The sequence below is a fragment of the Emys orbicularis genome, chromosome 2 (genome assembly GCF_028017835.1).
Source record: "Emys orbicularis isolate rEmyOrb1 chromosome 2, rEmyOrb1.hap1, whole genome shotgun sequence".
NCBI classification, from domain to species: Eukaryota; Metazoa; Chordata; order Testudines; family Emydidae; genus Emys; species Emys orbicularis.
Genome location: NC_088684.1, coordinates 258,789,752 through 258,805,112, shown reverse-complemented (window position 1 = coordinate 258,805,112; position 15,361 = coordinate 258,789,752). Strand labels below are relative to the sequence as shown.

Here is a 15,361-nt window from a genome sequence, read left to right as displayed (position 1 = left end):
GCTGTTGAATTGAGTTGGCCTGAAGCATGGGGTGCAGAGTTACAAGGATTGCTGGGTATGCTAGAGAAGTAAATGCATTATCATATCTGAATACTGATCTAAATTTCTCTAAAATTTAAAGCATAAACTTGCTGAGCAACTAGAGATATCATCATATGGTATTATTCTAAAACGAGTTCTCCAGTTTTTGGACATCTAATTGAAAATAAAAAACAAAGAAAATATTATGTTAATGCATAGATATAATTGCATTATTTTACCTGTCCTTTCATAACAACACAATCTTCTTGTCTGCTGTTTGCAGTGGTTGGTTCTCCATGGAGCCACTTTGTGTATATCACAGGCATCTTATCACTCCATTCAAAATACATTTGAATCCTGAGGTCATTCAAACCAATCCACAGCTCATCAGTTGGCTCTAAGAACATACATTCGGCTATGTTTTTATCTACATTGTAATAATCTTCAGGAGCAGGATTTTATGACGATGAACTGAAATTGTTACGTTGCATTATAAAGCCATTCCAGATAAATTGGCAATGATGTCTACTTAATGTCTATTTCGTGTTCCCTCCTTTATTCAAGAAGAGATAGGAAATACCACCAGGAAAGCAAATCATTCTACTTAGCAGCAGTATCGGCTGCTCCTTTTGTGACCACTGCAGTTACCCAATGCTGCAGTAACTGGGGCTGTGATTTCCTTCAAAAGATATGTTGTAAATTAACAGTGATGATAAGTTAGTATCAGTCATCTGGTATCGTTTATGTATATTTATGTGTGTGCTTACCTGTAAATATCCATATAAATTAAATATAAACCATTAAAAAGCTACAAAATTTCTAATTTTTAAAATTATCCACATGTGCACATTACTGCCCAGTGGAAATACTCACTGTACCCAAGCTGAGACACTATAAAGCTGTGCTCTTCAATGTTGTGGATACTGGCCAGATCACCATCCTCCTTTCGACAGGAAGCCAAGGCTTCTTTCCACACTTTGGGCTCCCTGTGAATCATGTAACAGTGACCTGTGTATGGCAACCAGCCCTCTGGGCATTCACTAGCTGCAGAGAGCTCTAAAATAAATAAAAATATTTCAGAACAATTCAAGTTGAAGCCTGGAATAAGTGTGGTTAAATTTGAAATTAATTATGCAATTAATTAAAAATAAAAGCAGAGTTAAGATACTGGAAGTATTTTTTTTCTCATTCTGCATATAAATATCTAAGGCTATTAGATCTATCTGCTATGATACACAGAATTTCGGGTAGAAAATATAAACACATTCAACCAAGTCAGAAAAAAATGGGATCAATGCCAACTGGACTTCACAGTTTGAAAACATCAACATTGCAAAATGTGCAAATTTGGACAAAATGATATTTTATAATTCCAGATGTAATATTTTCACATAATGCATTGCATCTAATTATGTTTTGTATATTATCGCAACAGTAGCAATTACCTCTCTGCATATGTTTACTTTCTACATCATAGGTTCTCATTAAATAGTTTGTCAGAGACAGGATAGTTGCCTTTCTTTTCTCAGAAAAGTGGTGCTGCAGTAAATCTTTCCCTTTGCCAATTACAGGTTCTAATACCTAGGGACCAATTCCATTTGACTTTATCAGGAGGTGATATGAGCCCATACTGCAGTCTTTATAGGGCTTCCAGTGATCACCCTGCTGCTTGCTAAGGCCCAGATTCAGTGACCTCTCAAGTCAAGGGGAGTCATTCTTGGAAGTTCAGAACACATTCTAGCAGGTGCTAAACATCCTGAACTCCTATTGGCTTTACGCGGGGAAGCACAATCCATTTTACTTCTTTGTGAAGTTAAATTATGTCAGGATGTCCATGGCTTGGATGGTCACCTCTGTTTTTATAAATAAAAAAAATTGTTTAAACTTAGGTGTGGTTTGAGTTCTAGAAAAGTTGCCAAAGATTAGACATCCTACTTTAGATAAATTAAATAATGGTATTCTTCCTAGTGTCTCTAAAACAGGGAAATGGGTAGAATGGTTTGTTCTGTGCAACCAGCAAAACAGAACATATGCGATTTTTAAAAAGAATTACTGTTGGATGAAGCAAGTTTGTACTTTCATATAAATAAAAATGCATTTCTGTTGCACATCTCTGCAGACCAAATCCATACAATTTAAATAAAAAGCTTTTACTGTAATTTTTATTGACAGACCTACCTGAGGGAAGAGAGAAAGAATCCAAAGTGGAATTTTCCCTTTTACAAATATAGCCAACTTTCTGATCACATTCACGGTTTTCCCATTTAGCACTTTTTCTAGGATTTAGTACTGCACAGATTTTCTCAGGTTCCGGAGAAGGATTTCCTTCAAAAAATGAATTCAAAGCCAGTGAAATTCCTCATAGGCAGGGCAAATCCTCATGTTTGTTTTGTATCTTTTCCCATATAGATTATGGACTCAGCATTTCATTGGCATTATTATTTTTATACTGTAGCTAAAGAAATGTGTTCAAAAATAGCTCTTTACTTGACAATGTCCCCTTAAACACTTATGATAAAATATGAATTACATAACATCTGATGTAATATTCAATTGGGGTCAGGTCATACTGATATGACTGCTTAATAGTGAACTTAATGAGATAAATTCTGCCCTCATTTACTCTCATGAAATCTGAGGACACAATTTGGCCCAATATTTTTGTGCCCTGCATATTCTCCTATTGATTCTTGTGCATAATTCCAGCTCATGCTAGGAATTATATACATATGTATTGAAAGAAGAATGTACCCCAGTGTTTGAATAATCAGACACTAACAATAAAGAGAAATTGTATGCATTTAGGGGAAACATTCATATTTCTTTTATAAAATTCTATTTATCTTTTAGAAAGTAAAAGAAGATAAGTGGAAAATCATATTTGCTAAAATTATTGGACACAAGAGAATTTTATTACTGACCTATATGACCCATTGTCAAGGGAATGCAGAAACAACCTGGGTGAAGGCTGTAGGAGGCCAAGGCACAATGCTCCCCTACCTCTTGAATCAACGGGGTGGAGCAGGAAGTTTGATGGGACCAGCAGGGAATAGACAAACCCTGGAGTCGTGGGGAAGATAGAGGCAGGCCTGACTAGTCTGGAGCCGTCCCCCAATCATGGTGTCAGGAAAGGTAGGTAGCCATATACCCCAACACCAAAGGAACTTTAAGATTTGGTGAGGGTCAGGAAAAGAAAATCAAATATATTTGCTCAGGAGGCAAATATAATGTTGAATAAAACTGGGGTTTGTGAGGCAGCTGAGATCATAACAGGAATTTTGAATTTGAGCCACCTCAGTGTTACTATGATGACAGTAGAGATTACTTCAGGATTAGAATGTAAATGCACAGGGACTCACATGGTCAAAGACTCTTTAGGATATAAAACGAGAAGAAAGTCCCAAAAATAAGGAGGAGAAACTCTGAAAAAGACTAAACTTTTCACTGCCACTAAGAACTGACACTTTGAGATGTTCTCAGATGGAGATGGTGAAGTTTAAGGGGCACAAAGAGAATGTTAGATGTCTTAATTGACTCAACATTACCTCTAAATACATGCCTTATGCAACCCAGCTGTTACCCAGACAGAGGCTATGTAGGATTTTATTGCATTTTACTTTTGATATACGATTTTCTCTTACTTTTCTAATGAACTTGGTTTCCTTAAGATGATGATTTCTGGGTTTTTTTAGTTTCAGATTACATATTAAAAGCATAACTCCACTGTCAGATCTTTAAAGTGGAGCTCAGCTCCAACGATGATCTATTCATATGGCTCTCATTACAAATGCTATATTTATATGTGGGATAGTACAAAATTGTAACTGAGATCCATTCAACAGTCTAGCTGCAGATTTTCATCCTTAAAACCATTCTAAAAATTACCCCTACCTAGATCCCAGTTTAAATATCTGAAAGGACTGCCACCACTCCATTGCCATCCATAGTTGAAATTCAGACTGTTAAGTCCAATCCACAGAGCAGATCTCATCCTGTCAATCAAATCTAAAGAACCAAAAGAAATTAAAATACATCATCATACATTTGTTGTAAAATACTTTACAGGCTAATGTTTTGAAGAAGCTAATAGTTGTCTGCTTAGGGGTTTCCAAAAATGTTTGCAATAAGCTTTGGCAATGAAAGGCATTAAGTGCTGCAAATAATATTTTTATTACTAAATTCACTCTAAGTTTTGATGCAAACTCATTCAAAGGCTTTATTCAAACAGAGCCTATATTTATGTGCACAATATTTATGAGAGCTGCTGACAGGATTAATCCAGTCAGGTGCTTTATATGAAAGGAAATTCCCAGAATGCTGTATTGGAATTTCTATATGAGGAACAGCTGAATTTCCAGTACTGTAAGCTTATAAATGGCAGTATCTAGTGTAATATGCAACAAAACAGCTCTTCCTTCAGTCTAATCATATCAAGGACATTTCCTAAACTACTTTTCTTTGAGGTTGATCCAACTCCCAACAAAGTCAATGGGAATCCTTGTATTTACTGTAAAGGGAATTGAATCAGACACTTTCTAAGCCATTTGAATGGTAATTCCACATGTCGTTTCAAAAACATCACTTTCCGTGTTTAGTTTTTTTTCCTATGAGTTAGCACATATTGCTAATATTCAAAACTCTCATTAATTACAATAGATGATTAAACCACTGAAAAGTTAGTGATCCAACATAGAAAAATAACTCATTTTCACTCAGAATTGCTTTCATAATTCACCTCTCAGATACATTTGCTCATGTATCTCTGTGATACTTAATAATTCTGCATTTTGTTGCTGGCAGCTTTTCCGTGCTTGGTGCCATGTTAGAGCTGATTGGAAGTTTATCTGGTAGTGGGTGCCTGTCAAAGGGTCTGTAGTCCAAAATCTGTGAGTTTCATTATCTGCATGAGAGAAGTGGGATGCAATGTTGATATTTATTCTGACTAATGCATATAAAATGTATGATAAAATTTAACTGTGAGCATACTTGTAAAGTCGCACTGCTCCAACCGAGAAAACAGAATCCTTTCTTTAAAAGTGGGAATCTGTTATTTTGCTCCATGGATGAAATCCTGACCATACTGAAGACAATGGGATGAGCCACTGATTTCAACGGGGCCAAGATTTCACCTGATATATTCAGTTTCATAGCTCAAACGTGACAATCTTCCAAAGAAAGAAATACAATGGGGCAAATCCTGCTCCTTCCTCCATGGCACTACACAGCCCCAGTCATAATAGATTTAACATGGTTCCACAACAAGGGATAGAGAATAGGTCAGAATTTGGGGTTCCTGCCCAGAGTATCTACAGTCTCATACATGATAAAGCACAACTCTTGGGTGGCTCCCTGTGCATTCCCATGCTGCCATATTTGGGAGATGGGGTTAGGCAGGCCAAGAAAGAAATAGAGTTGACTCAACAGCCATTGCACTCTGAGGAAGGAGTTATTTGTTTCTAGTTTTATGGCCATATTCAGCACTATGATGTTCATTGGCTGGTTAAGGCAGATTCACAGGTGCTTTGCATCACAGGAGTGGCACAAAAAAGTCAGAGAAAACTGGTGAATCTGGTCTTTGACTTTCTCTCTCATTCTGAAAAAACAGGAAATTAAAAGCAAATGATGACATTGACGCAATATTAAGGCTGAGATTGCATTTGTATTATCTTCTGTAAATTCAGAGTTCAGCTTCCTAGTGTGACCTTCTCTCAAACCTCATGTGTGTATCCATTTCAATAGGGTCACGGAGTCCTAGAGTTTAAGGCCAGAAGGGACCACTAGATCATCTAATCTGATCTCCTTTAAATCACAGGCCACCAACACCACCCAGCACCCGAACACTAAGCACAACAACTGAAATCAAATCAAAGTATTACAACCCACAGGAGACTAGACTACTATGTGCTACAGGCAGAGAATACAACGGACCGAGGTGCACCAGTGCTGGAGGCCTGTACCCACATGCTGCAAAGAAAGGTGAAAAAAACCAAGGGCACTGCCAATCTGACCTGGGGAAAATTCCTTCCTGACCCTACATATGGCTATCAACTGAGTATGCGGCTCTCCAGGAAGATTGTAATGGCCTGATTCTACAACCCTTACTCATGCTGGGTCAGGTTCTGTGGCCCATTCCATTGCCTTTCACCACACAGGAGACTGCTGACATCTCCCAAGGGGATATACATCTAGCATAGCCAGCTCCTATGTCTAGGGTACCCAGATAGCAAGTGTGAAAAATCAGGACAGAGGACGTGGAGAAATAGGCACCAATATAAGACAAAGCCCCGAATATCAGGACTGTCCCTATAAAATCATGACCTCTGGTCACCCTACCTGCAACTGCAGCATAGGGGGCCTGCCAAAGATGGAGAGGCAATATGCTGCTGCTATCCATAGCTGACAGTAAGGGAAGTAGCCCCTGAGGCAACTGATAGTGGCTGCCTGATTCACTGGTGGTTTTATGCTGACTACGGTAGAATGTAGAGTTGCCTAGAGATACTGCTCAAAACTCTGTAGTTGATAACAGTCCCCAATTAGCCAGAGTTCTTTTTCTATAATTATAGATGCACACAGGTAACATTTTATATGGCTGCCTTCTACTGCACTAGATTTCACATTATTGCCCTGTAAGAAATGTTATAGGGTGGAGGTAGAGGATGATGCAAAATATATCAGTTCAAGTTTTTGCCTTGTGAACATGACACTGTCAGTGGCATTTCAGCAGTGTTGTTCTGTTTCCTAAATATTGTGCTATTATATACTCTAAATCAACATTCAGAACTTACATTTTAATGGGCAAAATCCATACAATTGGTCTGTGTCAAAGTCTGCTGTTGTTCCACACCAGAGCAAGCCATCTGACCTGGCAGCATCTGTACACTCGGCATACCATTTGCCACTCAGCTTGAAAGGGAATACACAGGGTGCCCCATTGGCATTTCCTAGCAATGTAAACAAATCTGGGGATACAAAATGATAGAAGTCAGTATAGAAATAGTAATAAAAATAAGGAAGCTTGAGGTGCCCAACTCTCTAATCTTCTGTATCACATGTGGGAGGGCCACTGCATGCATGGTCACTGATGGCCGACTGTTGCTCTCAGAGCAGCATAAGACAGCCAAGGAAACACTGTGTGACTTACACATTTGTTCAGTGTTAGCTGTGGCAGCTGGAAATTGAACCTTCAGAACTCACGCTCATGAGCTGGTGGAATCACCTAGTTATTTTCACTAAGTTCATTTTAAGATACATTTCTTTGAATGGAAAAAAAAAGTGTTCCTCATATAGCTTCATTTTTAATAATTGTATATTTTTAAGTAAATATCTTTTCAGATCACTCTTAAAAGGACTTTTCATCTTCTAAAGTCACTTACAGCATTTGGAGGAACTGTACACAGAATTGATTTTCTTTTCTGATATTAATGGGCCATCAAAGTTGAAGTGTGAAGTAAGCAGAGATAAATTTGTGCCTCTCATCCAATAACTACAATATACTTTACTAGCACATATACTGCAGCGGACTAGACTAACACAGTTACATTTAATAATTTAATATAATGTAATTCCATTTTTGTTTTACAAATAAGACAACAAATGTTACACTTTTTTCCTTCATGGTGCTGAATAAATCATATCATGGTATGATTCATGTGTAAAGTGAAGAGTGTGTTTGCAGGGTTGGGATGTAGAAGCCCAGTCATGCTCTGCCATAGTCTCATAGGAGAACTGAGCATGGCTGATTATACAATCAGATGAATATACATCAAATTACTCTAACACATACATAAATAAATTAGTTCAGAACAATAAAAAGATTAATTTTCAGACTGTACCTTCATAGCCCTGAGAACACAAATCATCTGTGGTTCCATAGACCTTCCACTTACTCCTCACACCTGATTCCTTCTGCAGCATAACATTTCCTTTTTCTCTGCTGCCAGAGTTAAAAAACAAATCTTCTCCTTGGATTGCAAGAAGGGTTTCATTTCTGCATTCCCAGTGTTGGAGTTCACTTGTCTTGTTACAAGGATACAGAGTGATCATCACCTGGTCTTTCTTTGAAGGCACTCCCAAGCATAGCCTCAATGCTACACTCATAAGCTGGTGATCAGAGACCCACCTGAATTTTTGTGACTCAGTGTCCTGGTTGCAAGTGGCAGTTGTGACGGAGTTAGAACTCTGAGCTTGTACACAGCGCTTGAGGTCTTTATTATATATTAAAAATATTTCATTATCTGCAAGACAAAATGAGAATAATTAATGTGTTTGGGTTGGAGAGAGGTTGAGAGGAAAACAGTAAGCCGATGTGAGGTGTTGTTTTATTGAATCAAGAATGGGCCTTTTACTCATGGCACGTGATTGTGGGTTCAAGTCCCACTTTCAGGAGCCTTAGTAAGTAGGAAGGGAAAAAAAATCAGGTGTGACTTGTGCATACACAACACAAAGAGACAATCAAGCAAAGAAAAAAATGTAACAATTTATATTATACCACATTTTAACAAAGCAATAATTATAATGGAACTTTCTTTTTTCCTTTAACTTTGTCCCCAAAACACACTTCTTCCAAGAAGTTTTTTCTGGTTGCACTAAATGCCCCAATAACAACTGTGTGGGTGAAAGAAGCTTTTCTGGATGCACTAAATGCCTCAATAATAACTATGTGGGTGAAATCACACAATCACTACTCTCTTGAATGAACTCACACAAGAAAATGATAAAAGATAAAAATACCCTATCACCTGTGGGTGAACACTTTTCACAAAATGATCATGCTATATCTTACCTATCAGGCCTCATCCTCAAAGGAAACCTGCACAACTCTTTCAAAAAAAAGAGTCTGGGAGCTTAAATTCATAACTCTGCTAGACACTAAAAATCATAGACTGAACAGAGACACTGGATTTATGGCTTATTACAAAAATCTGTAACCCACTAACCCTCTCCTTTTGTCCCATGATTGCAGAGATGTTAACGGGTCACTCTGCCTTGAATGGTCCCTTACAATATGTGCTAGCTACTTATGCTAAACAATCTGTTCCACCTTGCATTTTGCTGTGACACAGGGAGCACCTTTCCCAGACCTGAGGAAGAGCTCTGTATGGCTTGAAAGCTTGTCTCTCTCACTAACAGAAGTGGGTCCAATAAAAGATGTTACCTCATCCAGCTTGTCTCGCTAATATCCTGGGACTGACATGGTTACAACTACACTGCATACAAAAATAATAGCTTGTTATCCAATGTCCTTTCATTAGTGCAGTTACAGTAAGAGTCTAATATAACTTATACAATCAGATGATAGGCAAATTCCAACTACAGCAATGAAACACAGAATGTGAAAGTATGGTTAAGCAATATTACAATTAACATAAATAGGGAAGGCTAGAACTGGCATTTCCTCTATAGAAGTAGCTATGTTCCAGCTCCCTAAGCCTTCTAGCTCTGGGGCTTACACAAGTGTTGAAGGACTCATGTGTAGCATTTTATACAAATTATTTAATGAGCTAATTTTTATATTTGTAAATAATTTGCATATAACCATAAATCTCATCTTATGGTCAACACACTCTGCTCCAAGCTATGGCAAGGATAGGACACAGGGGCAGGATATAGTATTAGATAGGAGACTGGGGTACCTGGTGTTCTTTGGGTGTAAACAGAGTGCTGTTGGGTGACAGCTGGGTGTTAGGGTTTTGGGGTGAGTGTGTGCTACCTGGGAGGGTAGCTAAGGTGTTACTGGAGGGCTATGGTTGCTCGGTGGCCGGTGGGGGGAATTCTTGCTGGAGGAGCCTGGGGACAGTTCTGAGCCGCCTCACATGTTGCCACCACCTGCTCCTGCTGGCTGTTCCTTCCCTGCTCAGCTCCAACAGGGGGAATTCATTAACAGAAGAGGCAGAGAGGCTGCTTGGCCTGGCAGAGCGGGTGCCACACGAGCCCCTTTGTGACAAGGCAGAACAATTACCCATAACCCAGCTGAGGAGGATCCATCTGAACTCTGAGAATGAGTGACAAGGCTGCCAAGAGCCTGAGCATCAGCTGAGGAAGCCTTTTTCTCATTTATTTGTTATCATTGTGTATTCCTGTGTGGTCAGTGCCAGGGGCCTCTTACTTTATTCTTCTCAGTGGAGGCTAAGAGGTCAAATTGTTTTTAAATGGCTAAAACAAAACAAAAAATTAATGATGGGGGAGGGTGAGGGGGGTCAATTGCCTCAATCACCTGTATAGATGTTAACTGTATCTTGTTACATTAACTTTTCTAAATCAAATAAATATACTGAATATACCTTTATGGAATTTTAAAATAAAAATAACCTCTTTTAGATGTATAATAGGCCTTGGCCCCATTCAGCCCTACCTCTGATCAGTGATTTTAAACAAGTCTATTGCCCACAATTCCATGGGATGGTGTTCCAAGAAGAAGGAGTGCTAGCCAGAGACGGGCTCCACCTAACAAAGAGAGGGAAGAGCATCTTCGCAAGCAGGCTGGCTAACCTAGGGAGGGGGGCTTTAAACTAGGTTCACCGGGGAAAGGAGACCAAAGCCCTAGGTAAGTGGGAAAGTGGGATACTGGGAGGAAGCACGAGCAGGAGAGCATAAGGGGGGAGGACTCCTGCCTCATACTGAGAAAGCAGGACGATCAGTGAGTTATCTTAAAGTGCCTATACACAAATGCAAGAAGCCTGGGAAACAAGCAGGGAGAACTGAAAGTCCTGGCACAGCCAAGGAATTATGATGTGATTGGAATAACAGAGACTTGGTGGGATAACTCACATGACTGGAGTACTGTCATGGATGGATATAAACTGTTCAGGAAGGACAGGCAGGGCAGAAAAGGTGGGGGAGTTGCACTGTATGCAGGGCCGGCTCCAGGCACCCGCTTACCAAGCAGGTGCTTGGGCGGCTGCTCCGGAGAGGGGCGGCACGTCCAGGTATTCGGCGGCAATTCGGCGGACAGTCCCTCACTCCTGCTCGGAGCGAAGGACCTCCCGCCGAATTGCCACCGCAGATCGCAATTGCGGCTTTTTTTTTGTTTTGTTTTGTTTGGCTGCTTGGGGCGGCCAAAACCCTGGAGCCGGCGCTGACTGTATGTAAGAGAGCAGTATGACTGCTCAGAGCTCCGGTATGAAACTGCAGAAAAACCTGAGAGTCTCTGGATTAAGTTTAGAAGTGTGAGCAACAAGGGTGATGTCGTGGTGGGAGTCTGCTATAGACCACCAGACCAGGGGAATGAGGTGGACGAGGCTTTCTTCTGGCAACCAACAGAAGTTACTAGATCACAGGCCCTGGTTCTCATGGAAGACTTCAGTCACCCTGATATCTTCTGGGAGAGCAATACAGCGGTGCACAGACAATCCAGGAAGTTTTTGGAAAGTGTAGGAGACAATTTCCTGGTGCAAGTGCTGGAGGAACCAACTAGGGGCAGAGCTCTTCTTGACCTGCTGCTCACTAACAGGGAAGAATTAGTAGGGGAAGCAAAAGTGAATGGGAACCTGGGAGGCAGTGACCATGAGATGGTCGAGTTCAGGATCCTGACACAAGGAAGAAAGGAGAGCAGCAGAATACAGACCCTGGACTTCAGAAAAGCAGACTTTGACTCCCTAAGGGAACTGATGGGCAGGATCCCCTGGGAGAATAACATGAGGGGGAAAAGAGTCCAGGAGAGCTGGCTGTATTTTAAAGAATCCTTATTGAGGTTGCAGGAACAAACCATCCCGATGTGTAGAAAGAATACTAAATATGGCAGGCGACCAGCTTGGCTTAACAGTGAAATCCTTGCTGATCTTAAACACAAAAAAGAAGCTTACAGGAAGTGGAAGATTGGACAAATGACCAGAGAGGAGTATAAAAATATTGCTTAGGCATGCACGAGTGAAATCAGGAAGGCCAAATCACACTTGGAGTTGTAGCTATCAAGAGATGTTAAGAGTAACAAGAAGGGTTTCTTCAGGTATGTTAGCAACAAGAAGAAAGTCAAGGAAAGTGGGGGCCCCTTACTGAATGAGGGAGGCAACCTAGTGACAGAGGATGTGGAAAAAGCTAATGTACTCAATGCTTTTTTTGCCTGTCTTCACGAACAAGGTCAGCTCCCAGACTACTGCACTGGGCAGCACAGCATGGGGAGGAGGTGACCAGCCCTCTGTGGAGAAAGAAATGGTTCAGGATTATTTAGAAAAGCTGGATGAGCACAAGTCCATGGGGCCGGATGCGCTGCATCCGAGGGTGCTAAAGGAGTTGGCGGATGTGATTGCAGAGCCATTGGCCATTATCTTTGAAAACTCATGGTGATCGGGGGAGGTCCCGGCTGACTGGAAAAAAGCTAATGTAGTGCCCATCTTTAAAAAAGGGAAGGAGGAGGATCCGGGGAACTACAGGCCAGTCAGCCTCACCTCAGTCCCTGGAAAAATCATAGAGCAGGTCCTCAAGGAATCAATTCTGAAGCACTTAAAGGAGAGGAAAGTGATCAGGAACAGTCAGCATGGATTCATCAAGGGCAAGTCATGCCTGACTAACCTAATTGCCTTCTATGATGAGATAACTGGGTCTGTGGATGAGGGGAAAGCAGTGGACGTGTTATTCCTTGACTTTAGCAAAGCTTTTGATACAGTCTCCCACAGTATTCTTGCTGGCAAGTTAAAGAAGTATGGACTGGATGAATGGACTATAAGGTGGATAGAAAGCTAGCTAGATCATCGGGCTTAACGGGTAATGATCAATGGCTCCATGTCTAGTTGGCAGCCAGTATCAAGCAGAGTGCCCCAAGGGTTGGCCCTGGGGCCGGTTTTGTTCAATATCTTCATTAATGATCTGGAGGATGGCGTGGACTGCACCCTCAGCAAGTTTGTAGATGACACTAAACTGGGAGGAGTGGTAGATACACTGGAGGGTAGGAATAGGATACAGAGGAACCTAGACAAATTAGAGGATTGGGCCAAAAGAAATCTGATGAGATTCAACAAGGACAAGTGCAAAGTTTTGCACTTAGGATGGAAGTATCCCATGCACTTCTACAGACTAGGGACCAAATGGCTAGGCAGCAGTTCTGCAGAAAAGGACCTAGGGGTAACAGTGGATGAGAAGCTGGATATGAGTCAACAGTGTGCCCTTGTTTCCAAGAAGGCTAACGGCATTTTGGGCTGTATAAGTAGGGGCATTGCCAGCAGATTGAGGGACGTGATCATTCCCCTCTATTCAACATTGGTGAGGCCTCATCTGGAGTACTGTGTCTAGTTTTGGGCCCCACACTACAAGAAGGATGTGGGAAAATTTGAAAGAGTCCAGCGGAGGGCAACAAAAATGATTAGGGGGCTGGAGTACATGACTTATGAGGAGAGGCTGAGGGAACTGGGATTGTTTAGTCTGCAGAAGAAAAGAATGAGGGGGGATTTGATAGCTGCTTTCAACTACCTAAAAGGGGGTTCCAAAGAGGATGGATCTAGACTGTTCTCAGTGGTAGCAGATGACAGAACAAGGAGTAATGGTCTCAAGTTGCAGTGGGGGAGGTTTAGGTTGGATATTAGGAAAAAGTTTTTCACTAGGAGGGTGGTGAAGCACTGGAATGGATTACCTAGGGAGGTGGTGGAATCTCCTTCCTTAGAGTTTTTTAAGGCCCGGCTTGACAAAGCCCTGTCTGGGATGATTTAGTTGGGGATTGGTCCTGCTTGAGCAGGGGGTTGGACTAGATGACCTCCTGAGGTGCCTTCCAACCCTGATATTCTATGATTCTATGAATGCAGGGCCAACCATGATTTGGCCCAAAAGTTGTTATTCAGAGTTAAATATGCACATCCAACCTTAACTCTGCCCCGTGCCAATGCCCACAACCAGTTTCTGTCTATATCTTTGACACATTCTTACACACAAGCTTATATATTTCTAACAACAGCCATATACCCCCACTTTAACATCCAATTATTTATTTGCAAGTCACATCTTTTCTTTTACAAGCTCATCTAAAGTGGAAGAAGGTACACATCCAATACGTTTTATTCTTTTATATAGATATATATTGCTGATTAAATCAGATCCTACAGGAATCAAGATTGTACCTGAGTGTGTCTGCCTCTGCTGTTACTTCTGCTCCCCTGCTAGGCCCGGACCCTGCTGCTTCCATAAATATTTACCTTCTTCTGAGAAGGATCCAACACATCTGGATAAGCCTCTCTAGCCCATTTCTTTAAAGCACTCAGATTAGGATTAATAATAAATGCAAAATAAACAGACTGGACCAGAGTGTCAAAGGAAAAGCAAAAGAAGGAGAAGCACATTCATATCCGCTCTGATACCGGAGACAAAACAATGACTTACCCAGTAGCTGCAAAGCACTGTGAATGAGAGAGATAAAAACCAGCAACATGGAGAGAGTCATCACAAATGTTTAACTCCTTTCCACCAAGAGATGCGTTGTAATTTGTTGCTGTCAATAAAATCCTTCTCAAACAAGCTAGGTGGCAGGTCTTCCTCAGTTTCAAAAGGCTGACAGATCAGGGGAAAGCTCTGGGCTGTAAATAAGGAAATATCCTGTCACATGTGGCTTTTTAAAATAACTCAAATTCACAGTGTAAACTTCGCTCCTAAGAACAAAGTTTCCTTCCATAGAAATGCAGGCAGTAAAGTAGTGACAGATCAATACTGTTTTTCTGGACTTACGTTAGTTTAACAGATGAATCAGTTGTTGGACTGTCAGGTCAATCAACTCTCTAGTGAAGGTATCAGGGAGCAAACAGAATAAAAGAGCAAAGCTGTTCCCTTTCCTTCAAACATGAACTTTAATTCTCAAAAACATACTTAGAAAGCCAGCAGTGGAGCAGAGAATAGAAAACAGGTCTTCTGACTCCCAGGCCTTGTTGTTACTTTAAAAATATATCTATTTTACCTCAAGGAAACTAATGTACACGAGCTATCCTGAGATTTAAAAAAACACACAGTGAAGACAAGGCACTTTAGTTGTATCATGAAGTAAACTAGGCCGGGTCAGCACGATATATCTGCCTGGGGTTGACCTTGCATAGTTTACCTCACAGTAAAACAAATATGCCTATTCTTCCCTGTGTTTTTACCTCAGGATAGCTCGTGTACATTAGTTTCTTTGAGTTAAAAAATACACCTTTTTTAGCAGAGAAGGCAAGTTGTCAGGGCTGTGCCATCATGTACCCTATCCCCTGGACCAAGCTGCCATTGAAGCATTAGGAATTTAAAATATTGTAGACCAAAATCCTGAATGTCAAAACATTTGGAAATAGCTAAGGTTCTAACACTAACATTACAGCTGGCCTTTATCTTAGTTTATTCTCCATTTGCCAGAGAAAGCCTCCTTCTGAAAAAGAGACTAAGGCCTGGTCTACAC

General features: G+C 40.8%; 1 protein-coding gene across 1 annotated transcript in view; it reads right to left on the bottom strand.

Annotated features, from left to right (window-relative positions):
* LOC135873631 (macrophage mannose receptor 1-like) overlaps positions 1 to 14,383 on the bottom strand; it is a 61,812-nt gene extending 47,429 nt beyond the window's left edge. The window contains exons 1-8 of the mRNA XM_065398272.1: positions 14,323 to 14,383; positions 7,854 to 8,255; positions 6,807 to 6,980; positions 4,757 to 4,921; positions 3,913 to 4,026; positions 2,200 to 2,346; positions 895 to 1,077; positions 261 to 418 (exon numbers count right to left, since the gene is read on the bottom strand). Of these exons, the coding sequence (XP_065254344.1) occupies positions 261 to 418; positions 895 to 1,077; positions 2,200 to 2,346; positions 3,913 to 4,026; positions 4,757 to 4,921; positions 6,807 to 6,980; positions 7,854 to 8,255; positions 14,323 to 14,383 (1,404 nt within the window). The remainder of the gene's footprint in view (positions 1 to 260; positions 419 to 894; positions 1,078 to 2,199; positions 2,347 to 3,912; positions 4,027 to 4,756; positions 4,922 to 6,806; positions 6,981 to 7,853; positions 8,256 to 14,322) is intronic.
* Between the last annotated feature and the right edge of the window lie 978 nt (positions 14,384 to 15,361).